The sequence below is a fragment of the Stenella coeruleoalba genome, assembly GCF_951394435.1.
Source record: "Stenella coeruleoalba genome assembly, chromosome: 2".
In the NCBI taxonomy this organism is placed as follows: domain Eukaryota; kingdom Metazoa; phylum Chordata; class Mammalia; order Artiodactyla; family Delphinidae; genus Stenella; species Stenella coeruleoalba.
In genome coordinates, this window is record NC_137147.1 from 28,111,016 (window position 1) to 28,130,426 (window position 19,411).

Below are 19,411 nucleotides of genomic sequence, written 5' to 3' on the forward strand. Positions count from 1 at the left end.
AGGGAACATTACAATGTGGGGATCAGGGTGTTACCACCTGAACCAATTGATCAATTTTGACAACTAGGCTCAGTATGCCTCCTGATGTGATGCAAAATGAAACACAACCACCTATAACATAACCTTGCCAAAATCTTCGAACCTTTGAAGCTTTTAGGAAATATAGGGGAACAAGTTAAATGACAGAAAAGGAGGCAAACCAACAAATTCAGAACGTGGGATGAGCTACAGGACCAACTGACTCTGTTGTGCAATAAGTCTATAGCATGAAAAACAAAAAGTACAGATAGATCTAGATTCCAGAAGACTTACTAGCCAAGTGCAACGAGTGGACCTTGTTGGATCCTGATTTAAACAAAGGCACTTTAAAAGACATTTTTGAGACAATTGGAAAAAAATTAAACATGGAGTGAATCTCAGATAAAACCAAGGAGTTATTGTTAATTTTGATAGATATGATAACAGCATTATTGTTATGTAAAAAAGTATTTTTCTCTACTTTTATGTATGTTTGACAAAATTTTACGTAATAAAATAAAGAACAGTAAAATGAAAACACTCTACAAACCAAGCAAAACACATCTGGAAGTCCACATCTAATCCACAGGCTATCAGTTTGCTATCTCTGCTTAGAATCTGTCATCATATTAAAAAACTGCTCTACCCCTAGGATCTCAGCTCTGAAATTCACATCCCTGACTGATTATACCTCTCCAACTCCTTTGCTCCCACTGAACGGTTTTGCTGTCTTCATGATAAATAACTTCTAGTTCCTTCTCCCCACTCCTCCCATTCTGGCTTCCCTTTGCTCCCCATGGCTAGCCATTTGAACAATTACCAGATTCCATTTTAGAATCTCTCTCCACTTCGAGTTCACTTCTGCCTTGGCAAGTCTGCTCTGAATAACTCCATGGACCATATCTGATGTAACTTATAAAGTACCCAGTGTAGTGCCAAATAAATTTGTTGATTCCCTCAGAAAAAGGTCTCAATTAGAATGCAGTTCAATGGCTCAGCTGAAAATAATAATAATTAGATATTTTCTCCTTGATTATATGACCCTTTGAATGCAAGCATCAAGGGCCTTGATTTCTGGTTCTGTCAGGATAGGGAGGAAACTTTATGGTGAACAGTTTGTTTCTCTTTAGATCTCTTTATACCACTACCCTAACCTTTTACCCTTTTGGCTCTCCATCTTCCCTGAAATCTATGAATGGCACAGGTTCTAGTACCTGAGTGAACGACCAAATGTTTTCGAAGACTAGAATACTCAGCAAAGGAACGGCCACATCCTTGGGCTTCACAAAGGAAAGGCTTCTCTCCTAGAGACAGAAAATAAGATAAAGACTCACTCTTCTGATGAACTATTATTCTGTTTTCCCATCAACCTTTTCCTGTTTCCAAAAACTTACTCTGATTTCCTGAATTCACGCTATATAATTTCAACCGGACTATATAGCAGGTGTCACCTCTCAGTCACAGCCCTGCAGACAGCCCTGCCCTTTTCTTTAGAGTAGCTGCCTCTGAGCATACTTCCTCCTCCCTCCTCAGGGGCTGAGCCCCAGCTGCACTGAGCTACCTTCTTTGGTGATCCCATCCCTTCTGAGGATATCAGGAAAACAGTGTATACACTCTCAGGATTTTTACCTTACATCAATTCTCTTTAAGATTGAGTTTCTAGATCCATTTAAGAGTACAGATTTTTAAAGGTTATAAAATAGGGGGCTTCCCTGGTGGCGCAGTGGTTGGGAGTCCACCTGCCGGTGCAGGGGAGACGGGTTCGTGCCCCGGTCTGGGAGGATCCCACATGCCGCGGAGCGGCTGGGCCCGTGAGCCGTGGCCACTGGGCCTGTGCGTCCGGAGCCTGTGCTCCGCGACAGGAGAGGCCACAACAGTGAGAGGCCCGCATACCACACACACACAAAAAAAGGTTATAAAATAGGTATTACATAATCCCATCTTATAAAAGCAAACAAATAAAAACAGCTGTTTAGTGAGAGGTACACAAAAAAATCTCACAATGTGTTAACAGTAGTTATAACCTGATAGTGGTATTATGATTTTTCTTCTTGTGTTTTTCCATAATTTTCATTTTCTACAGCATTACTTTGTTATTTTAAAAATCAAAGATGCACGGTGAAAACTGAATGAGGTCTGTAGACTGACAGTACTGTTGACTTTCTGGTTTTGATACTGTACTATGGTTACATAAGATGTCACTTCTGAGTGGAAGCTGGGTGAAGCACATACAGAACTCTTTGTACTCTTTTTGTGACTTCTCATGAGTCTATAATTGTTTCAAAATAAAAAGTGAAAAAAATCAGAGATGCAGTCCGTATCTCCCAAGGGTCACCACCTAGTGAGAGATAAACGTATTCATAAATGACTTTAATTCTGGTATAAAAAAGTGCTATATGCAATTATAAAGGGGAGGAATTCTTACTGTGGTAACTTTTTTTTTTTTTTTTGTGGTATGCGGGCCTCTCACTGTTGTGGCCTCTCCCGTTGCGGAGCACAGGCTCCGGACGCGCAGGCTCAGCGGCCATGGCTTACGGGCCCAGTATGTGGCATCTTCCCGGACCGGGGCACGAACCTGTGTCCCCTGCATCAGCAGGTGGACTCTCAACCACTGCGCCACCAGGGAAGCCCGGTAACTTCTCTTTTTAAAGAAGCTGAATTTAAGCTGCTCTTTAAAGATGACAAGGATGAAAGGAAATTTCAGGCATAAGGACTAGTATGAGCACAGCCTTGAAACTGAGAGCGCCCAAGGCAAGTTCAGAAAACGACAAGTGTGAAATAAGTATATATATTGGTCTTTGCCCCAGTTCCTGACACACAGCTTTAAAACCCTTGTACACAGGGGTGCTAGAATTTTTTGTTCTAACATTTAATCTTGGATCCTAGCTCCTGATGCAGAGCTCCTGAACCCCTTGTAATTTTTTAAGTGATATGAGCACTAGGATAATCTGTTGTTCTAATATTTGGTCTTGACAGTGATTCCTGACACAGAATTCCTAACCCCTTAGAATTTACTGGGTGACAGCAGTGTCTCTTCTAATGAGGTGACTCTTGGTGGGCTCCTGGATGGGGGCGAGTCACCAGAAAGACCAAGCCATGATTAGAAGCTTGAGATTTTCAGCCCTACCCCCATTTTCCAGAGAGGAGAGAGGGCCTGGAAATGGATTAATCATCAATCATGCCTACGTGATGAAACCTCCATAAAAATTCCAGAAGTACAGGGTTCAGAGAGCCTCTGGGCTGGTGAACATGTCTATGTGCCAAGAGAGTGGCACACCCCAACTCCACAGGGACAGAAGCTCCCGTGCCTGGGACTATTCCAGACTTCACCCTGTGTATCTCTTTGTCTGGCTGCTCACCTGTATCCTTTATCATATCCTTTATTACATAATAAACTGGTAGACATGTTTCCCTGAGTTCTATGACCTGTTCTAGCAAATAACTGAATCCGGGACAGGGGGGTGGGGTGGGGGGGGTCATGGGAACTCCAATTGGTAGCCAAGTCAGACAGATGTTGTGAGTAACCTGGGGACTTGCTACTTGCAATAGACATCTGAAGTAGGTGGCAGTCTTGTGGGGCTGAGCCCTTAACCTGTGGGATCTGACGCTGTTTCCAGATAGTGTCAGAATTCAGTTAAATTATAGACACCCACCTGATGTCACAGAGACTTGCTTGGTGTAGGAAAACACATTTGGTGTCAGAACTGTTATGAGTGTGACAGTGTGAGAGAGTAAAGGAGAAAAACAGAAACTCAGCAAGTAAGGCTGGTATGGTGAAAATACAGAAGCTGGGCCTTGAAGGAGGGAGGAGCACAGCTCTAGATTATACTGTTCTTTCAGACTGTACCACACGGTTTAACGTTTGTGATTTTCCAGTGGTCTGTAACTTTTTGGAAAGCATTATCTGTATACTCACACTAACCCCAGAATGCCAGGCACTCCAAAAGTCGCCGAATGAATGAACAATATATTCATACATATGATAGAATAAACACCAGGAAAACAGAAAATTGCAGTTAATAAATAAGGTTAAATGTTTAACAAGATGAACTCAAGAACCTCAGAAAAAGATTTCAAAACAGATTCATCAGAATCTAGTGGCAGGAATCTCATCAAGCTGCCTTAAGTTAGAGGGCCTTCCTATTTGGAAACTGAGAGGATGGTGATTTTGCTGCAATAAAGAGGAGGAGGAGGTTCAAGAGGCAATGCTGCATAATGGTTGAGCGTGAGCCAGTTAGCCCTGAGTTCAAATTCTGGCACTACCACTTACCAGTATGGGGAAGATATTTAAAACCTATGAGAATCAGTTTTTCATCTATAAAATTAACATAATACAACCTCAAAAGATTATTTTGAGAATTAGATGAAATGATACAAGTTAAATATATTTAAGCATAGTGCCTGGCACATAGTAAGCCACTAAAATTGGCAGCTTTAATTACTACCGTTACTACTAATAAAGATCTGAGGTCAATTTTGACATCTGAGATAAAATGAGTTGTCAGCACTTGAAAATAAAATCCTTGCAAGAGCTTTGGAGTCAGATCAGAATTCAAATGCCAGTTCTACCATTTCCTAGCTGCATAATGGGCAAGTTCCTTAACCCTCTAACCTTCTGTTTCTCCATCAATAAACTCAGTTATCTAAAGCACAAAGGTACCTTGAAGATTACATGAGATAATGTATATGTGCTTGGTACATATTAAATTGCCTTAATAAATGCTAACTTTTTATTATTATTATTTTTAATTTATTTATTTTTGGCTGCGTTGGGTCTGTTGCTGCACGCGGGCTTTCTCTAGTTGCGGCGAGTGGGGGCTACTCTTCATTGTGGTGCACGGGCTTCTCATTGCGGTGGCTTCTCTTGTTGTGGAGCACGGGCTCTAGGTGTGTGGGCTTCAGTAGTTGTGGCTCACGGGCTCTAGAGCGCAGGCTCAGTAGTTGTGGTGCACGGGCTTAGTTGCTCCGTGGCACGTGGGATCCTCCCGGACCAGGGCTCGAACCCCTGTCCCCTGCATTGGCAGGTGGATTCTCAACCACTGCACTACCAGGGAAGTCCTAACTTTTATTATTATATTAATTAATGAGATTCAGATCTGTGAGACATCCAGGAAGAAATGATTAAATTGAAGCCTGAGACTGCAATGAGACAGCACATTGAGTAAAATGCGAGAAACCCAAAATTCTGAAATTGGTCAACAATTAGATTAACAAGGCAGAGCTAACAAGAGTCAGAATGAAGAGAGAAAATCAGGTCACACTCTGAATAAAAGAAAGCATTTTAAAATATGTTCACTTTTATCAAATGCTACAAAGATGACAAGTGGCACAAGGATGAAGAGGTTACTGAATTTAATAAGGCACAGTGAATTCTACTACTTTCCTTAACTATTCAGCTAGATGTTTTTCCTGTCCTTTTATTCAAACTGCTTTCTTAGAGCAAGAATACTCTTTCAAGAAAGAACTGAGGGGCTTCCCTGGTGGCACAGTGGTTGAGAATCCTGCCAAGGCAGGGGACACAGGTTCGAGCCCTGGTCTGGGAAGATCCCACATGCTGAGGAGCAACTGAGCCCGCATGCCACAGCTACTGAGGCTGTGTGCTGCAACTACTGAAGCCCATGCACCTAGAGCCCATGCTCTGTAACAAGAGAAGCCACCGCAATGAGAAGCCCGCACACCGCAACTAAGAGTAGCCCCCGCTCGCCACAACTAAAGAAAGCCCACGTGCAGCAACAAAGACCCAACCTGACCAAAAATTAAATAAATAAATAAATAGAAAGAAAGAAAGAGCTGAGAACAGAGCTATTCTGCCCTAAAATATATCCAGTGGTAATGTCAATCTAGAGGGAATCATAGGAACATGCGCAGAACAAAGGTGGCTTCAGCTTGGGCTTCACTTTTTAAATGCCATTTATTTGTACCTGCTATCATTTTAGCATGCAAGAATAAACAAGGAAGAGAAAGAGAAAGTGGGAAGAATAGTTACACATCCTACGGTAGTAGTCTGGGTTCAGTGATTAAGCTCTGGCAAGAGACTTAGCACAACTGGGCCAAGTGGCTTGGAAAGTCACCCTTAAGCTTTTAGATTAAGAAATCAGGATATCTTTCTTTTGCTCCGTTGATATTAACATGCTATTTGACTCAGGACAAGTCACTTCTCCATTCTGTTTCTCAGGCTGTGAGGCTCTAACAACAAAGTAAACTCAAAGTCAGGGATTAAGCTTAGCTTTTGTATTTCCCCTCACCTTAGCCCCCATTTAGTGCCTAGAACAGAATCTGTGTGGTTTGTGTAACTCAATAAATGTTAATGACCAAAACTACAACTGTGTTAAGTTTGAAGATATTTGGAAAGGCTCATTTCTGTCCATATATGATCATATCATTGTTATCAGTGATGGTCTTATATCCCTTCCTACTTAAGGCTACCAGAGACAGAAATCAAACTGTCCATTCTCACACAGAGGTGACAATAAATGTTACTGAAAGAACTGAAAAGTGCCATGAGGCATTTGAAAAAAAGAAATTTCATCCTCAGAGTTCTAGCAACAACCCCAACCTTCGTCTCCTAAGGACAGCCAGCAGGCCCTGAGCCAAGCAGTAGACGGCCTGTGGGAATGCTGGGGTGGCACACACCTGTGTGGATGCGCAGGTGGTTCTTCAGGTTTCCAGCTGTAGTGAACTGCTTACCACAGTTAGACTCGGGGCACATAAAGGGCTTCTCCCCATTGTGGGTCCTCATGTGCACCTTCAGCCTCTGCAGTACATAGAAGCTTTTCCCACAACCTGCTGCAGGGCAGATAAAGGAGCGGTCGTTTCTGGGGGAAAAAAAAAAATCACATACGCAACAATGCCTGAAAATGCTCTTTGCTAGAGAAGACAAGTCAAAGCTCCTACTGACTCTCAAGGCAGACAGTAAATCCCAAATCTAGATGTATCAGAATCACCTGAACTACAGATGCCCTACTTCTTGAAATACTGATTTCACAGGTTTAGAGTGGGGCTTAAGCTTATATATAATTTTTAAGTTCTCCAAGACATTATGTTTTATGATGAGATTTGAGAACTCTTGCTCTAAGATATTTAGGTGCCAAATGTTTGAACAAGGTAAATGAGACAATGCAAATGTTTCTATTAAAGAACAAAAGACATCTTAACCACAAGTAAGCTGGAGCCCCTGCTTTCCTTTAATCTGTCAAGTGGAGGGACTTCTGTCAAGTTCCTTCAGAAGCATCAACTTTCTTAAGCTCCAAGTATGGAATCTCAGGTTTGCTCACCGATGAGTTTTGAGGTGGTACTTAAAGTGAGCTGGCCACACAAATGTCCGGTCACAGCCTTCAACTGTACACTTGAGCTTCTTCTCCATTTGAGGAAGGGGCCCAGAATCTTTCGGTTGCCCATCACCAGAACCAAGGTGGACATTTTCTCCTGTAATAGAGTCACATATTTATAATCTAGGGAAGGATTCCACTCAGATACTTTGGTTCAAACAATAAAGCCACTCCTAGTGATCATTAATCACATATCGATCCTTCATCTTCCCCAGCTTGCTCTGCATTCATTTAACAGAAGTGAGAGGGCTCTATATCCCCATCCCCTTACTTAATCCACAGAACTACAAAAAGCCACAAGACTAGGCCTCTTTGGCAAATGTAAGAAATATCCAAAATGGTTTCATATCAAAAAGCAGAGTTCAACCTATTTTGCATTACAGATTGGTAAGGAAGCAGGTATGTCAACACCAGGAGTGGGGTCCTACAGAAGATGACTTAAAGCTCTAGGTAATAAAAACTTGTATTTTAAGGAGAAGCCGCCAGTCTGGCTTAGCTGTGAACTTACAGTAGTAATTTCTTTTGTAGATGGCCATTCTTAGATTTCTATCTTCTGAAGTCAATTTGGCTGTTTCTATCATTCTAGAGAATAAGAATCACCTTCTAATTTCCTGTACCACCCCTCCTTAGTTACAAAATATCTAAGAATGCAAGAACTCAGCTCATTTTCAAATTTCTTACCACATTTTTAAAAGTTAGAGATAATACTGCTCAAGTTTTTTGTTCAATAGAATAAAAGGAGGGGAGGAGAGGAGCATATGGTGCAGTGACTTTCTTAAATTTAAACGAAATCAGTTAACTAAATCTTTAAATAAATTCCAGATTAGCAGGTGGTGCACCCTTTCCTTCGTTTTCTTCAATTCATAGTTGGACATCAATGGAGAAAAACATTCACAACCACTTAATTCTGTTATAAACATATGGAGTTTATCTTTCCACTACATACACCTTAGGAATAAGATTCATATTTCCAAATTTCCCTCTCAAGAACCAAGAGTAGGATAATATGTTATACATATCACACTCCCGGGAACCTGACAGTTGATCAAAGGCAGTTTCTGTCCCATCTATTAACCTTACTTTCTTCCTGCCCTACATTCTCCTTGCTGTACTTCACCAAATTCTAATCATAAAACTAATTGCTCCAAGGTCAGAGCAGAACCTAAGATGCCTTTTGCTAGTTAATATTAATTAACTTGTTCTTTTTAAATATTGTCCCACATAGTTTTTTTGTTTGTTTAACTGAAACATGGGTAAATTTTAAACAGCACAGAAGTGCATATACTGTAAGGAAAATTTCCCACTAACTCTAGAGCTCCAGCTAATTAATTTCTAATGAAAGGTCTGTAGAAACCCATGCTAATCCAGAGATTTAAACCAGTGACAGGACTTCCCTGGTGGCGCAGTGGTTAAGAATATGCCTGCCAGTGTGGGGGACACGGGTTCGAGCCCTGGTCTGGGAAGATCCCACATGCCACAGAACAACTAAGCCCGTGTGCCACAACTACTGAGCCTGCGCTCTAGGACCCGCATGCCACAACTACTGAGCCCATGTGCTGCAACTACTGAAGCCCGTGTGCCTAGAGTCCATGCTCTGCAACGAGAAGCCACCGCAATAAGAAGCCCGCGCACCGCAACGAAGAGTAGCCCCCGCTCGCCGCAACTAGAGAAAGCATGCGCACAGCAACCAAGACCCAATGCAGGCAAAAAATAAATTAAATTAAAAAAAAAAGTATAAACTGGTGACAGTTGGGGCTTCATGCATTCAATTTTGTAGATATCAATACAATGAGAACATTGATATAATCATACAACAGGGGGAAAAAATCCTTCAGAAAAGAGTGAGCTGTCTTGTATTTTGAGTCATTATAAAATTTCTCAAAGTGCTCCCTAAATTACTTTGTTTTTGAAAACAAAGCACTGTTTGCAGAAGACAGATTAGCTTAAAATGACCTCAGCCAATGACAGTTCTGGATATTTAGAGGTCATCTGATGAAATGGTTTCCCCCTCCCTCACCCCCCAAGAAAAGAGAGCAAGAGAGACAAACTCAACACCTTATATGGTACATGTTGAATAACACTGTAAACACGTTAAAGATCCTACAGTTATGTGGGCAAGGTCTTTACATTTGGGATATAATTTCCAGAGAAAGTAGTACTGTATAGAGCAGGTCAGTAAACTTTTCCTGTAAAGGGCCAAACAGCAGGTATTTTTGGCTTTGAGGGCCATATGGTCTCTGTCACAACTACTCAACTTTGCCACAGTATCAGCCATAGACAATTAGTAATTAAAGGACATGCCTGTGTTCCAATATAACTTTATTTACAAAACAGGTGATTATTGGCCCTTTGCTGACTCCTGATATACAGCATCACACACAAAATTAAAATATTTCTGTATTTCAACTTAGATGGAAGTGACAGTATGTTTGTGGTAATGACAGTATATACCTTATCTCAATAATTTTTTGTATTACCTTAATTGTCACAGGTTAATGAGAAAATACAGAGACAGACCTAAAACAAAAAATATTATGGCATGCTACACAAGCAAAGGTCTTGCAGTGGTTTAGGAGTGGTGTGAATAGAGCGATGGTCCCCAAGCTTTAACATGCATCATAACCACAATGAGGGCTTACTAAAAACTTCCAAGTTTCTGATTCAGTAAGATGAGACCTGATAATTTGCATTTCTAAATTACTGGTGATGCTGATGATCCAGGGATCACACTTTGAAAATTACTGGATAGAAAAAAAGTGGCACAGAGTAAATAGTACAGGCATGCTGAACTCAAAAGAAACCATACTATACCCTATTTGGATATTTAGGTCTTCTGGTGAATTGGTTCCACCCTCCCTGCCCTGCCCTGCCCACCCCCAACCCCCCAAAAAGCAGCACTATGGTAGCTGCTAATTGCTAAATCGCCATGAGCAGCAATTTAGTTTCAGCAAAACACTATCATCTGCCACACTGCCTTAAAATTAATTTTATTTTTATTGGTTTTATAGTTTTATTTCTATTAATTGATAAAACTGTCTTAATTTCATAACGGTATAAAAGGTCTAAGTATAAGGACCATCACAATAAAAACAATTCAAGATAACACCAAGATGTGCGAAAAAATTTTTTCCTTTAAAAGGGGTTTAGTATACTATTTAAAGCTGACAATTGAGAATGCTAGTTCAGTTGATTCTGCACATGAATCTGGCATGGCTGAGTTATTTTTCAGAAAATAAGAAAAACAATTTACGTATTTCTAGCCTTCTGCTCTTACCAATAAAGTAATTTGGATTATATGCAACTCAAAATATAGCCACTGTATTACCAAAATCTCTGCACAGAATACTGGAAAGGAAAACACCACAGGGGTCTCACCATTGCTGCTGGTTTTCGCATTCTTTGCCAGTTGTGCACGAGTAGCAGCAATCAAACTGTCATGGGCCAACTCCTGAACCCGGAGGAACCATGGAATGCTACTGTCTGTGCTCTCACTGGAGAGGAAATCATTCCCTGAATCCTCTGCCTCATCTTGTACAAATACTAAGTGTTCGGCTGAAGAGCCCAGACCTGGGAGAAACAAAGAGGATATATGAAAGTTAGCCAACAAGTAATCCTTTGATTGGCCCTGGCTCAGAAACTCTGTGTCCTGATCAGCTATTCCACACTTTCACCTCTCACCTCAAGCTTCTGTTCTCATACAAGATTAGGTTATCACCTTTCCACTCCCAGCTGACAGGCTGGTCTTTATCTTACCTACTCCTGTTTCAGAGGCAAAACGGTCTTTCCTAGCAACCAGGCTAACCCTCACCTCTAGAATCCCAATCCTATCTTTTAGTTTTCTCCTCTCCCAACTTCAACCCATTCCTCCTTAGTGGCCACCTTACAGCTTCCCTTTCAGCCTTTCAATCTGTCCAAGCTCAAGTCTCTCCCATCGTTTTTTTTAAAGAATAGAAAATCCCAACTATGTCTCTAAATATCACCTTCTCACCTGTTCCTTCAAAGTCATGTTTCTTGAAGTTTCTTAACTTCTAACTTGTGTATCTACTTTCTCACCTGCTGTCCATTCCCTATCTCTTTAACCCTAAGCTCCACCTCTACTACCTCAATAACAATTGCTCTTGCTGAGTTTGCCGGACATACACTTCCCAGTCCTCATCTCACTGGCCCAGTATGTGGTATTTGGCATGATTCTGTACCTTTTCTTCTTTAAAACGTTTCCTTCCTTGGCTCCCCCCACATCATTCTCATTTTGTTTTCTTGAGATCCCTCTCTCTAGAAGCTGCTTCCCATTCTTCTGTTACCCTCTTAAAATTTTTTTTCAGGGTCCCAGATTTGCCTTCTTTTCTGTTTATGCTCCAGACTACTCCTGAATCAAAGAATCCATGCTCATTGTTTCATACACTTCCTGAATGCTGATAAGCACTAAAACTACTTATTTCACAACAGACCTCTCTAGAACTCTGGATTCCTGTTTCTAACTCTCTAAAGGACACCTCCTCCTAAATGTCCCTGTGAAATCTCAATATCAGCAGGCACAAATTGGAACTAATCATTCTCCCGCAGCCCTACTCTTCCTGTGTGCACTATCTTGGTGAATGACACCACTTAATTTCCCAAACAAAAAATTTTTGAGTCATCTTAGAGTCTGCCTTCTCCCTCTACATACCCAACTGATCACCAAACGACACCAATTCTCCAAAATAATTAAAGAATAGTTTCTTTCCACTTTAAATATGACTAAGTTAACTATTCCCTGCTCCCCAGTTTTTTTTCTTTAGCATGAGCAGAAGTCAGAAAAGGGTAAAGAATACCTGCTCTTGTTAGGTTAAGAAGAATAAAAGAAGTGCTATCACTTGGCTGTAGATCTTGCAACAAGCTAGGAGACTCTGGAGTGGACAAAAACTCCGGAGACTTCTGTACGGTCTGAGCCCTCGTCTCTTCTCCGTCTGGACCCACATTCACCTGAAGGCTTCTCAACACAGCCGAGGAAGGAACCTCCTTGGAGGAGTTAGTATGATTTGGAGTATCATCTAGTAAAGGGAAAATACCACAGCTTTATGTAGCACCTATCTCCAAGGAGTTCACCATTTTGATATATGGTACCTAACTCCCTTGTAACATTCCTTAGTGGTACCTAACACCCTTGTAACATCCCTTAGTATCTAACACCCTTACAGGAGCAGACAGCATTTTCATTTTATAAATACAAAATCTGCCTCAGAAAAGAAGAGAGAGTGAAAGGCAGCTAACGGGTGTCAACCAAAATGTGAGGGGCAGACTCCTCTGATGGTCAGTGGTAACTAATACGAACCATCCACATTTGGACATTATAGACCTTTGTCCTTTTGAGGCCCCAAATCAGTATATTTCCCTTGAAAAATATAGTTACACAATGAATACAAACTCAAGAACAGGATCTAAATCTTAAACTATTTTTCTTGGGAAAAGATACCTCTCTCTAATTTTTATAACATGTATGTGACAGTTCGGGTGAGTCATTAGGGGAAAAATCACAGCCTGGGATATAACTGAAATTGTACAGAATCATGAGTATGTTTCATTATGGTTCTGGGTTTACACCAGATGTAAAGAAATAATTCAGAAGACTTGCTTCTAGAACTTTATTCTAAGGGAGGGGATGAATTTCCAAAGGTTTTAGTTGCAATATAATGAAGAACTGCCAAAAGTGCTAAAGCATCCGATGTTTTCAGGGGTTTCATTCATCTTTATAGAAGGCAGGTTACATTATTTTCTTCTTTCAAGGAGATAACAGGTAATGTTATAGAAATAAAGTGGAAGCCTAGGGACAGCAATGCCATTCCAAAGCCTAATGAAGTTGTACAACAAAGTGAATGAATTTAATGCCACACAACTGGTTAAATGGTAAATTTAACTGGTTAAAACGGTAAATTTTACATACACCTTACCACAAAAAAAACTGTTCTTAAAGTTCATAGCAGCACTGTTTGTCATAATACAACACTGGAAAATAAGTACATATTCATCAGCTGTGGCATGGAAAAAGAAGTTGTGGTACACTCATATAACAGAATACTATATAGCAATGAAACCAAACAAACCAGAGCTACACACAAGGATGAATCGCACAAACATAAAAGGTACAACAAGATACACTCATATGATTCCACTCATTTAAAGTCCAAAATCAGCTAAAATTAGACTTGGGTGATTAAACTTGGAAAACAAAGAACAAATTTTCAAAAAATTGAGGGCAGTGGTGACCTATGGAAGAACAGAGGTTGCTTTTATCATGAAGGAACCCATGGAGGGCCTGGAAGCTGGCAACGTTCTACTTCTTGATTGGGTGGTGCTATCTCCTTTATAATAATTCTTCAAAAGGTATATCCATATAGTTTTGTGCTTTTCTGTGTCTATCACATATCCCAGCTAAAAAGAAAACATGTAGGTCATGCATGGAATGATTCACACATATTTGGGAGGAAGGGGAATGAGATTAGGGAGGTATGTACAAGATACATTTGTGTTTGTAACACTACGTTTCATGAGCTGGGAAGTGAGTACATGGGTTTTCATTTACTATTATCTATAACTGGTTGTCTAAAATATTTTAAATCAAAATTAAAACTAAAAGAAGGTAATGTAGAAAAGAAGATGGATGCTTTTGTTCCTGTTTTCATTTCCTCTATTATTGTCAAAATATTTATTCAATAAATTAAAATTGGGAGAGAAAATTCAGGAAAAAAAGCCAAATGAAGATCAAATTTTATTAGCACATGGAAATTTTCACATATTGAAAATCCATGGATTTGGAAACACTCCCAACACACCAGTAGAAAAATGGGACTTGAGAGATCAACGATGTGGGAAAGACAGGAGCTAGATAGAGAAACCTTAAATCAACACTGGTTGGTTGAATATATCTGCCCTTAAGTCACTTCAAAACTCAAAAAAGAACACCACTAGAGGATAGTAACCAGAAGACTTTATAACAAATAAGTTGTCACCAATAGGTGACCCTCCCCTGATTTAACATTAATATTCCAAATTTTAAATATTTCAATTTCTAGAAAATAAAGAATCCATTGCATCCAAAAACAATGTTTTCCTTCCTAATAGTTAAGTGATAGGATCTCCTTCTTCTCATCCAAAGCTAATCTCACTACCCATGCTCAGCATTCTACTTCCTTCTACCTCTCCTGGAGCCTCCTCACCAATTATCTACTCTTTGTGTTTGCAGCTTCTCTAATGGGCTCCTTCCTCTTAGTATAAAACCACCCTCTAATATTTCAGATCTTAAAAAAGAACTCTTTAATGTACTTTATGTCCTTCTCTTTTTCCTTCCCATAGCAAGACAGCCTTTAGAAAGTATAGTTACTTCCTCAACTTGCACTGATACCTCAACCCACTGCAGCCTGGCTTTCCACTCCCTCTCCAAGGAGCAGGTCCTGCCTAGGTCAACAATGACCTCACTGACCCTATCTCATTGGGACAGTCCCTGTCTCACTGGGCCTCTTAGAAGCATTTGTCACACTTGACTATTCCCTTGGGTTCCATGCCTGCACTCTATGCCAGTATTCCCCCTATTGCTCTAGCCTTTCTTTCTTCCCTCCTTCACAGGCTCTCCTGCCTCACCCCATACCTTGAATAGGGAGTTCCATGCAGTTCTGCCTTGGCCTCCTTTTCTTCTCACTCTCACTCTATGGGTGTTCATAACCATTCCTATGACTTAAACTACCAATGCAGGGAATTCCCTGGCGGTCCAGTGGTTGGGACTCCACACTCTCAGTGCCAAGGGCCCGGGTTCAATCCCTGGTCAGGGAACTAAGATCCCACAAGCTGCATGGTATGGCCAAAAAAAAATTTTTTTTTTAAATAAATAAATAAACTAACAATGCACTTATGAGTCCCATGGTTGCTTTTTCTCCACAAATCCTAATTTTTACAGTTTCTACCAGTCAGTTATAAAGTCAGTTATCACATTCCACCAGTACCACAGAGAAGGCTAAGCTCTTAAGACTTGTTTATCTTATCTCTGGTGATCTTAATTTTTACCTGGTAACATTAGCCGACTGCATTCTGAGGCCTCAGTCACTGGAAGGAGGGACAAGCAAGTAATGTCTTTAGCTTCTGATTCTACTAGCCCCTGTCCTAGTGGGATGGACGTATTCTGAACAAACTGTACCAGCAGCTGAAGGGGAAAGGGGGGGATGTGGAGACAACAAATAATACAGGTTATTATGAATGGATCTAAACCTCTGAATTTACCAAAAGGCAATGATGTAATTAAGTCTTGATTGCTCGCTAGTCTCAACCTTATTCATAGAAAAACCAGATTAACTACAAAATAATATTTTAACTCATTTTTATCAAGTGTTCTAGATAAAAATTGAATCGTATAATTAACTTCTATCACCTTCCATAAAACAGAGAAATGATAAAAATAATTATATTTTTAAATGGTGGCTATTACAAATTCAACTGCATTGTACTGATTATATTTTATAAAGTACTCTTCTGTGTATAGGCTCTTTTAATTCCCACTGTAACTTAGTGAGATTAAACATGTATTTTAAAGACAAGGAATCAAGTTGAAGACACTAAATGACTAGTCCAAGGTCACATTACTAGTTAGGAGCAATGTCAGTCTTCATACTTAGGTAACATGATTCCAAATTCAGAGATCTTTCCACTAAGCAACACACATGTTCTAAAATTAAAATGAGAAAAATGAATAAAAATTTTAAATGTTTAAATCCCCTAATCACATTTAAAAAGAAAACACTTTTAGATATATACAAAATTAATAAAAAATGGTTTGTGGTAGTAAATATTACATATATGTCATATACATAAATTTTGTCATTATGTAATTATGTAAATGTGTAATAATTTACACTTATTTAAATAACAAGTATAAAAAATCATAAAAGGTTAAGAATTGAATTTTTAAATTTTTGAGAAAGTACTTAGTAACAGAAAAATAATAAACTAGTAGTTACAACCAAAACCATATGGCCCACAAAACCTAAAATATTTATTACCTGGCACCATTACAGAAAAAGTTTGCTGACTCCTGAACTAAGAATAAACTCTGGAATACAGCCCACCAAAAGAAAAGAAAACCAGTTGCCTGGGCTCACCTCTGGTTTGGATTCTAACTCATCTGATAACATTGATTCAGCTTCCAAATCCTGTAGCTGTTCAGGGGACAGGTTAAAATTTTAATTCGGAGTCAATGACACCTTCCTGTTATGCTCATACTCCTCTAGGAAGTGTTATGCTTTTCCTGTAAGATGCTGGGCTGGGTGGGTAATTAATTTAGCCTAAAAAAGGAAAAAAGAAAGAGAGAGAGAATTCAGAGCAGTAGGAAAATGTAGCTAAAAAAACAAAGCCACTTCTTTACATATCCAAAAATCACAACAAGCAAGCAAATAAAAAATTCAGCCCAAAACACTTGTTTTAAAATAGAACAAGCCCAACAGATATCAAAACCCATAAAAAGTTGTACTTTAATGTAGAATTTCTAACAATCTATTCTAAGAACATAGAGAACAGACTTGTGGTTGCCAAGGGGGAAGGGGGTGGGGGAGAAATAGATTGGGAGTTTGGGATTAGCAGATGCAAACTATTACATATAGAATGGATAAACAAGGTCCTACTGTATAGCACAGGGAACTATATTCAATATCCTGTCATAAAGTACAATGGAAAAGAATACGAAAATGTATACACATACATATATAGGTAATGATGTAACTGAATCATTTTGCTGTACAGCAGAAACACAACACTGTAAATCAACTATACTTCAATAAATTTAAAAATAAATAAATAAGAAAAGGTCTTAAGTATGGTAAAAGCTATATGCCCAAAGAATTTCACCTTATCATCTGTGATAATGACTGTAAGCAACATATAAATATAGATATATATTCAATTAGGTAATGGTTGATTATAGTGACATTGTATGACTTAAAAATACAGTTATGGGGCTTCCCTGGTGGTGCAGTGGTTGAGAGTCTGCCTGCCGATGCAGGGGACATGGGTTCGTGCCCCGATCTGGGAAGATCCCACATGCTGTGGAGCGGCTAGGCCCGAGAGCCATGGCGGCTGAGCCTGCGCGTCCGGAGCCTGTGCTCCGCGACGGGAGAGGGCACAACAGTGAGAGGCCCGCGTACCACACACACAAAAAATAGTTATGAAAACAATGCAACAGAAATGCTAAGACATTAAATTACAAAAACTATACACTTGTTATTAAAACTAGTTAAGATAAGCACAGGAAAAAGTAAAAGGAAATTCACACAGCCATGATAGTCACTGTACTGGGTGGGTGGTAGGCTGGTGTGACGTTTTTCTTCTCTTAATTTCCCAATTTTTTATAAAAGGTAATTACACAGTCAAAATTTGAACAGTGTTTTCTCAAAGTAGTATCCTCGGGACACTCATGAAGCTGTTTCCCCCCCCTTACTTTAAATTCTTACTTTCTTGATGACTATCCTTAGTGTTGTGTTTGGATTCCTTTTTCTTTTTTGTGTGTATTTATCTATTATAGATTTTCGGTTTGCTGGTATTTATCTATTATAGATTTTCGGTTTGCGGTTACCATGAAATTTTGGTATAGTAGTCTATATATACACAGTTGTTTTAAGCTGCTGATCTCTTAATTTCAAATGCATTGTAAATATCCTGCATTTTCACTCTCCTCCTGATTACTGGTTTTGATATCATATTTTACATCTAATTGTTTTGCGTATCTCTCAACTGCTCTTGTGGATGGAGATGATTTTATTACTTTTGCTTTTTAACCTCCCTACTAGTTTGTGTGTGGATGATTTCCTATCTTGACTGTATGTTTGCCTTTACCAGTGAGCTTTCCCATTTTGTAATTTTCTTGTTTCTAGTTGTGGCCTTTTCTTTTCCACCTAGAGAAGTTTCTTTAGCATTTGTTGTAAAGCTGGTTTGATGGTGCTGAATCCTTCTAGCTTTTGCTTGTCTGTAAAGGTTTTGATTTCTCCATCAAATCTGAAAGAGAGCCTTGCGGGGTAGAGGATTCTTGGCTGTAGGTTTTTCCCTTTTGTCACTTAAAATGTACTGTGGCACTCTCTCCTGGCCTGCAGATTCTGCTGAAAAATCAGCTGACAACCTTATGGGAGTTCCCTTGTATGTTATTTGTTGCTTTGCCCTTGTTGTTTTTAGTATTTTCTCTTTATCTTTCATCTTTGTCAATTTGTTTTTGTTTTTGTTTTTGTTTTGCGGGTACACGGGCCTCTCACTGTTGTGGCCTCTCCCGTTGTGGAGCACAGGCTCCGGACGCGCAGGCTCAGCGGTCATGGCTCATGGGCCCAGCCGCTCCGCGGCATGCAGGTTCTTCCCAGACCGGGGCACAAACCCGTGTCCCCTGCATTGGCAGGCGGACTCTCAACCACTGCGCCACCAGGGAAGTCCAATCTTTGTCAATTTGGTTACTATGTGTCTCAGCATGTTGTCCCTTGGGTTAATCCTGTATGGGACTCTCTGCACTTCCTGGACTTGGGTAACTGTTTCCTTTCCCACATTAGGGAAGTTTTCAGCTATTATCTCTTCAAATATTTTCTCAGGCCCTTTCTCTCTCTCTTCTCCTTCTGGGACCCCTATAATGCAAATGTTAGTGTGTTTGATGTCCCAGAGGCCTCTTAAAATGTCCTTTCTTTTCATTCTTTTTTCTTCATTCTGTTCCATGGCAGTGCTTTCCACTATTCTTTCTTCCCGCTCACCAATCCGTTCTGCCTCATTTATTCTGCTACTGATTCCTTCCAGTGTATTTTTCATTTTAGTTATTGTATTCTTCAACTGTTTGGTCACTCTTTGTATTTTCTAACTCTTTGTTAAAAACTTCTTGTAACTTCTCACTCTGTGCATCCATTCTTTTCCTGAGTTCTTGGTTCATCTTTATGATCATTACTCTTAACTCTTTCTTGAGTAGATTGCCTATCTCCACTTCACTTAGTTGTTGTTTGGGGGTTTTATCTTGTTCCTTTGTCTAGAACATATTCCTCTGCCATCTCATTTTGTCTGAATTTCTATTTGTATTTTTATGTATG

The 19,411-nt window shown here is 39.8% G+C and overlaps 1 protein-coding gene across 3 annotated transcripts in view; it reads right to left on the reverse strand.

Annotated features, from left to right (window-relative positions):
- ZNF410 (zinc finger protein 410) overlaps window positions 1-19,411 on the reverse strand; it is a 40,703-nt gene that overhangs the window by 9,508 nt on the left and 11,784 nt on the right. For 2 of the 3 annotated variants that reach the window (XM_079914713.1, XM_079914711.1), the window contains exons 2-8: window positions 16,469-16,651; window positions 15,381-15,516; window positions 12,158-12,376; window positions 10,722-10,913; window positions 7,293-7,443; window positions 6,652-6,833; window positions 1,233-1,322 (exon numbers count right to left, since the gene is read on the reverse strand). In XM_079914713.1, the coding sequence (XP_079770839.1) occupies window positions 1,233-1,322; window positions 6,652-6,833; window positions 7,293-7,443; window positions 10,722-10,913; window positions 12,158-12,376; window positions 15,381-15,516; window positions 16,469-16,501 (1,003 nt within the window). In that variant the 5' untranslated portion in view covers window positions 16,502-16,651. The remainder of the gene's footprint in view (window positions 1-1,232; window positions 1,323-6,651; window positions 6,834-7,292; window positions 7,444-10,721; window positions 10,914-12,157; window positions 12,377-15,380; window positions 15,517-16,468; window positions 16,652-19,411) is intronic. The other variant, XM_079914712.1, reaches the window with a different exon arrangement.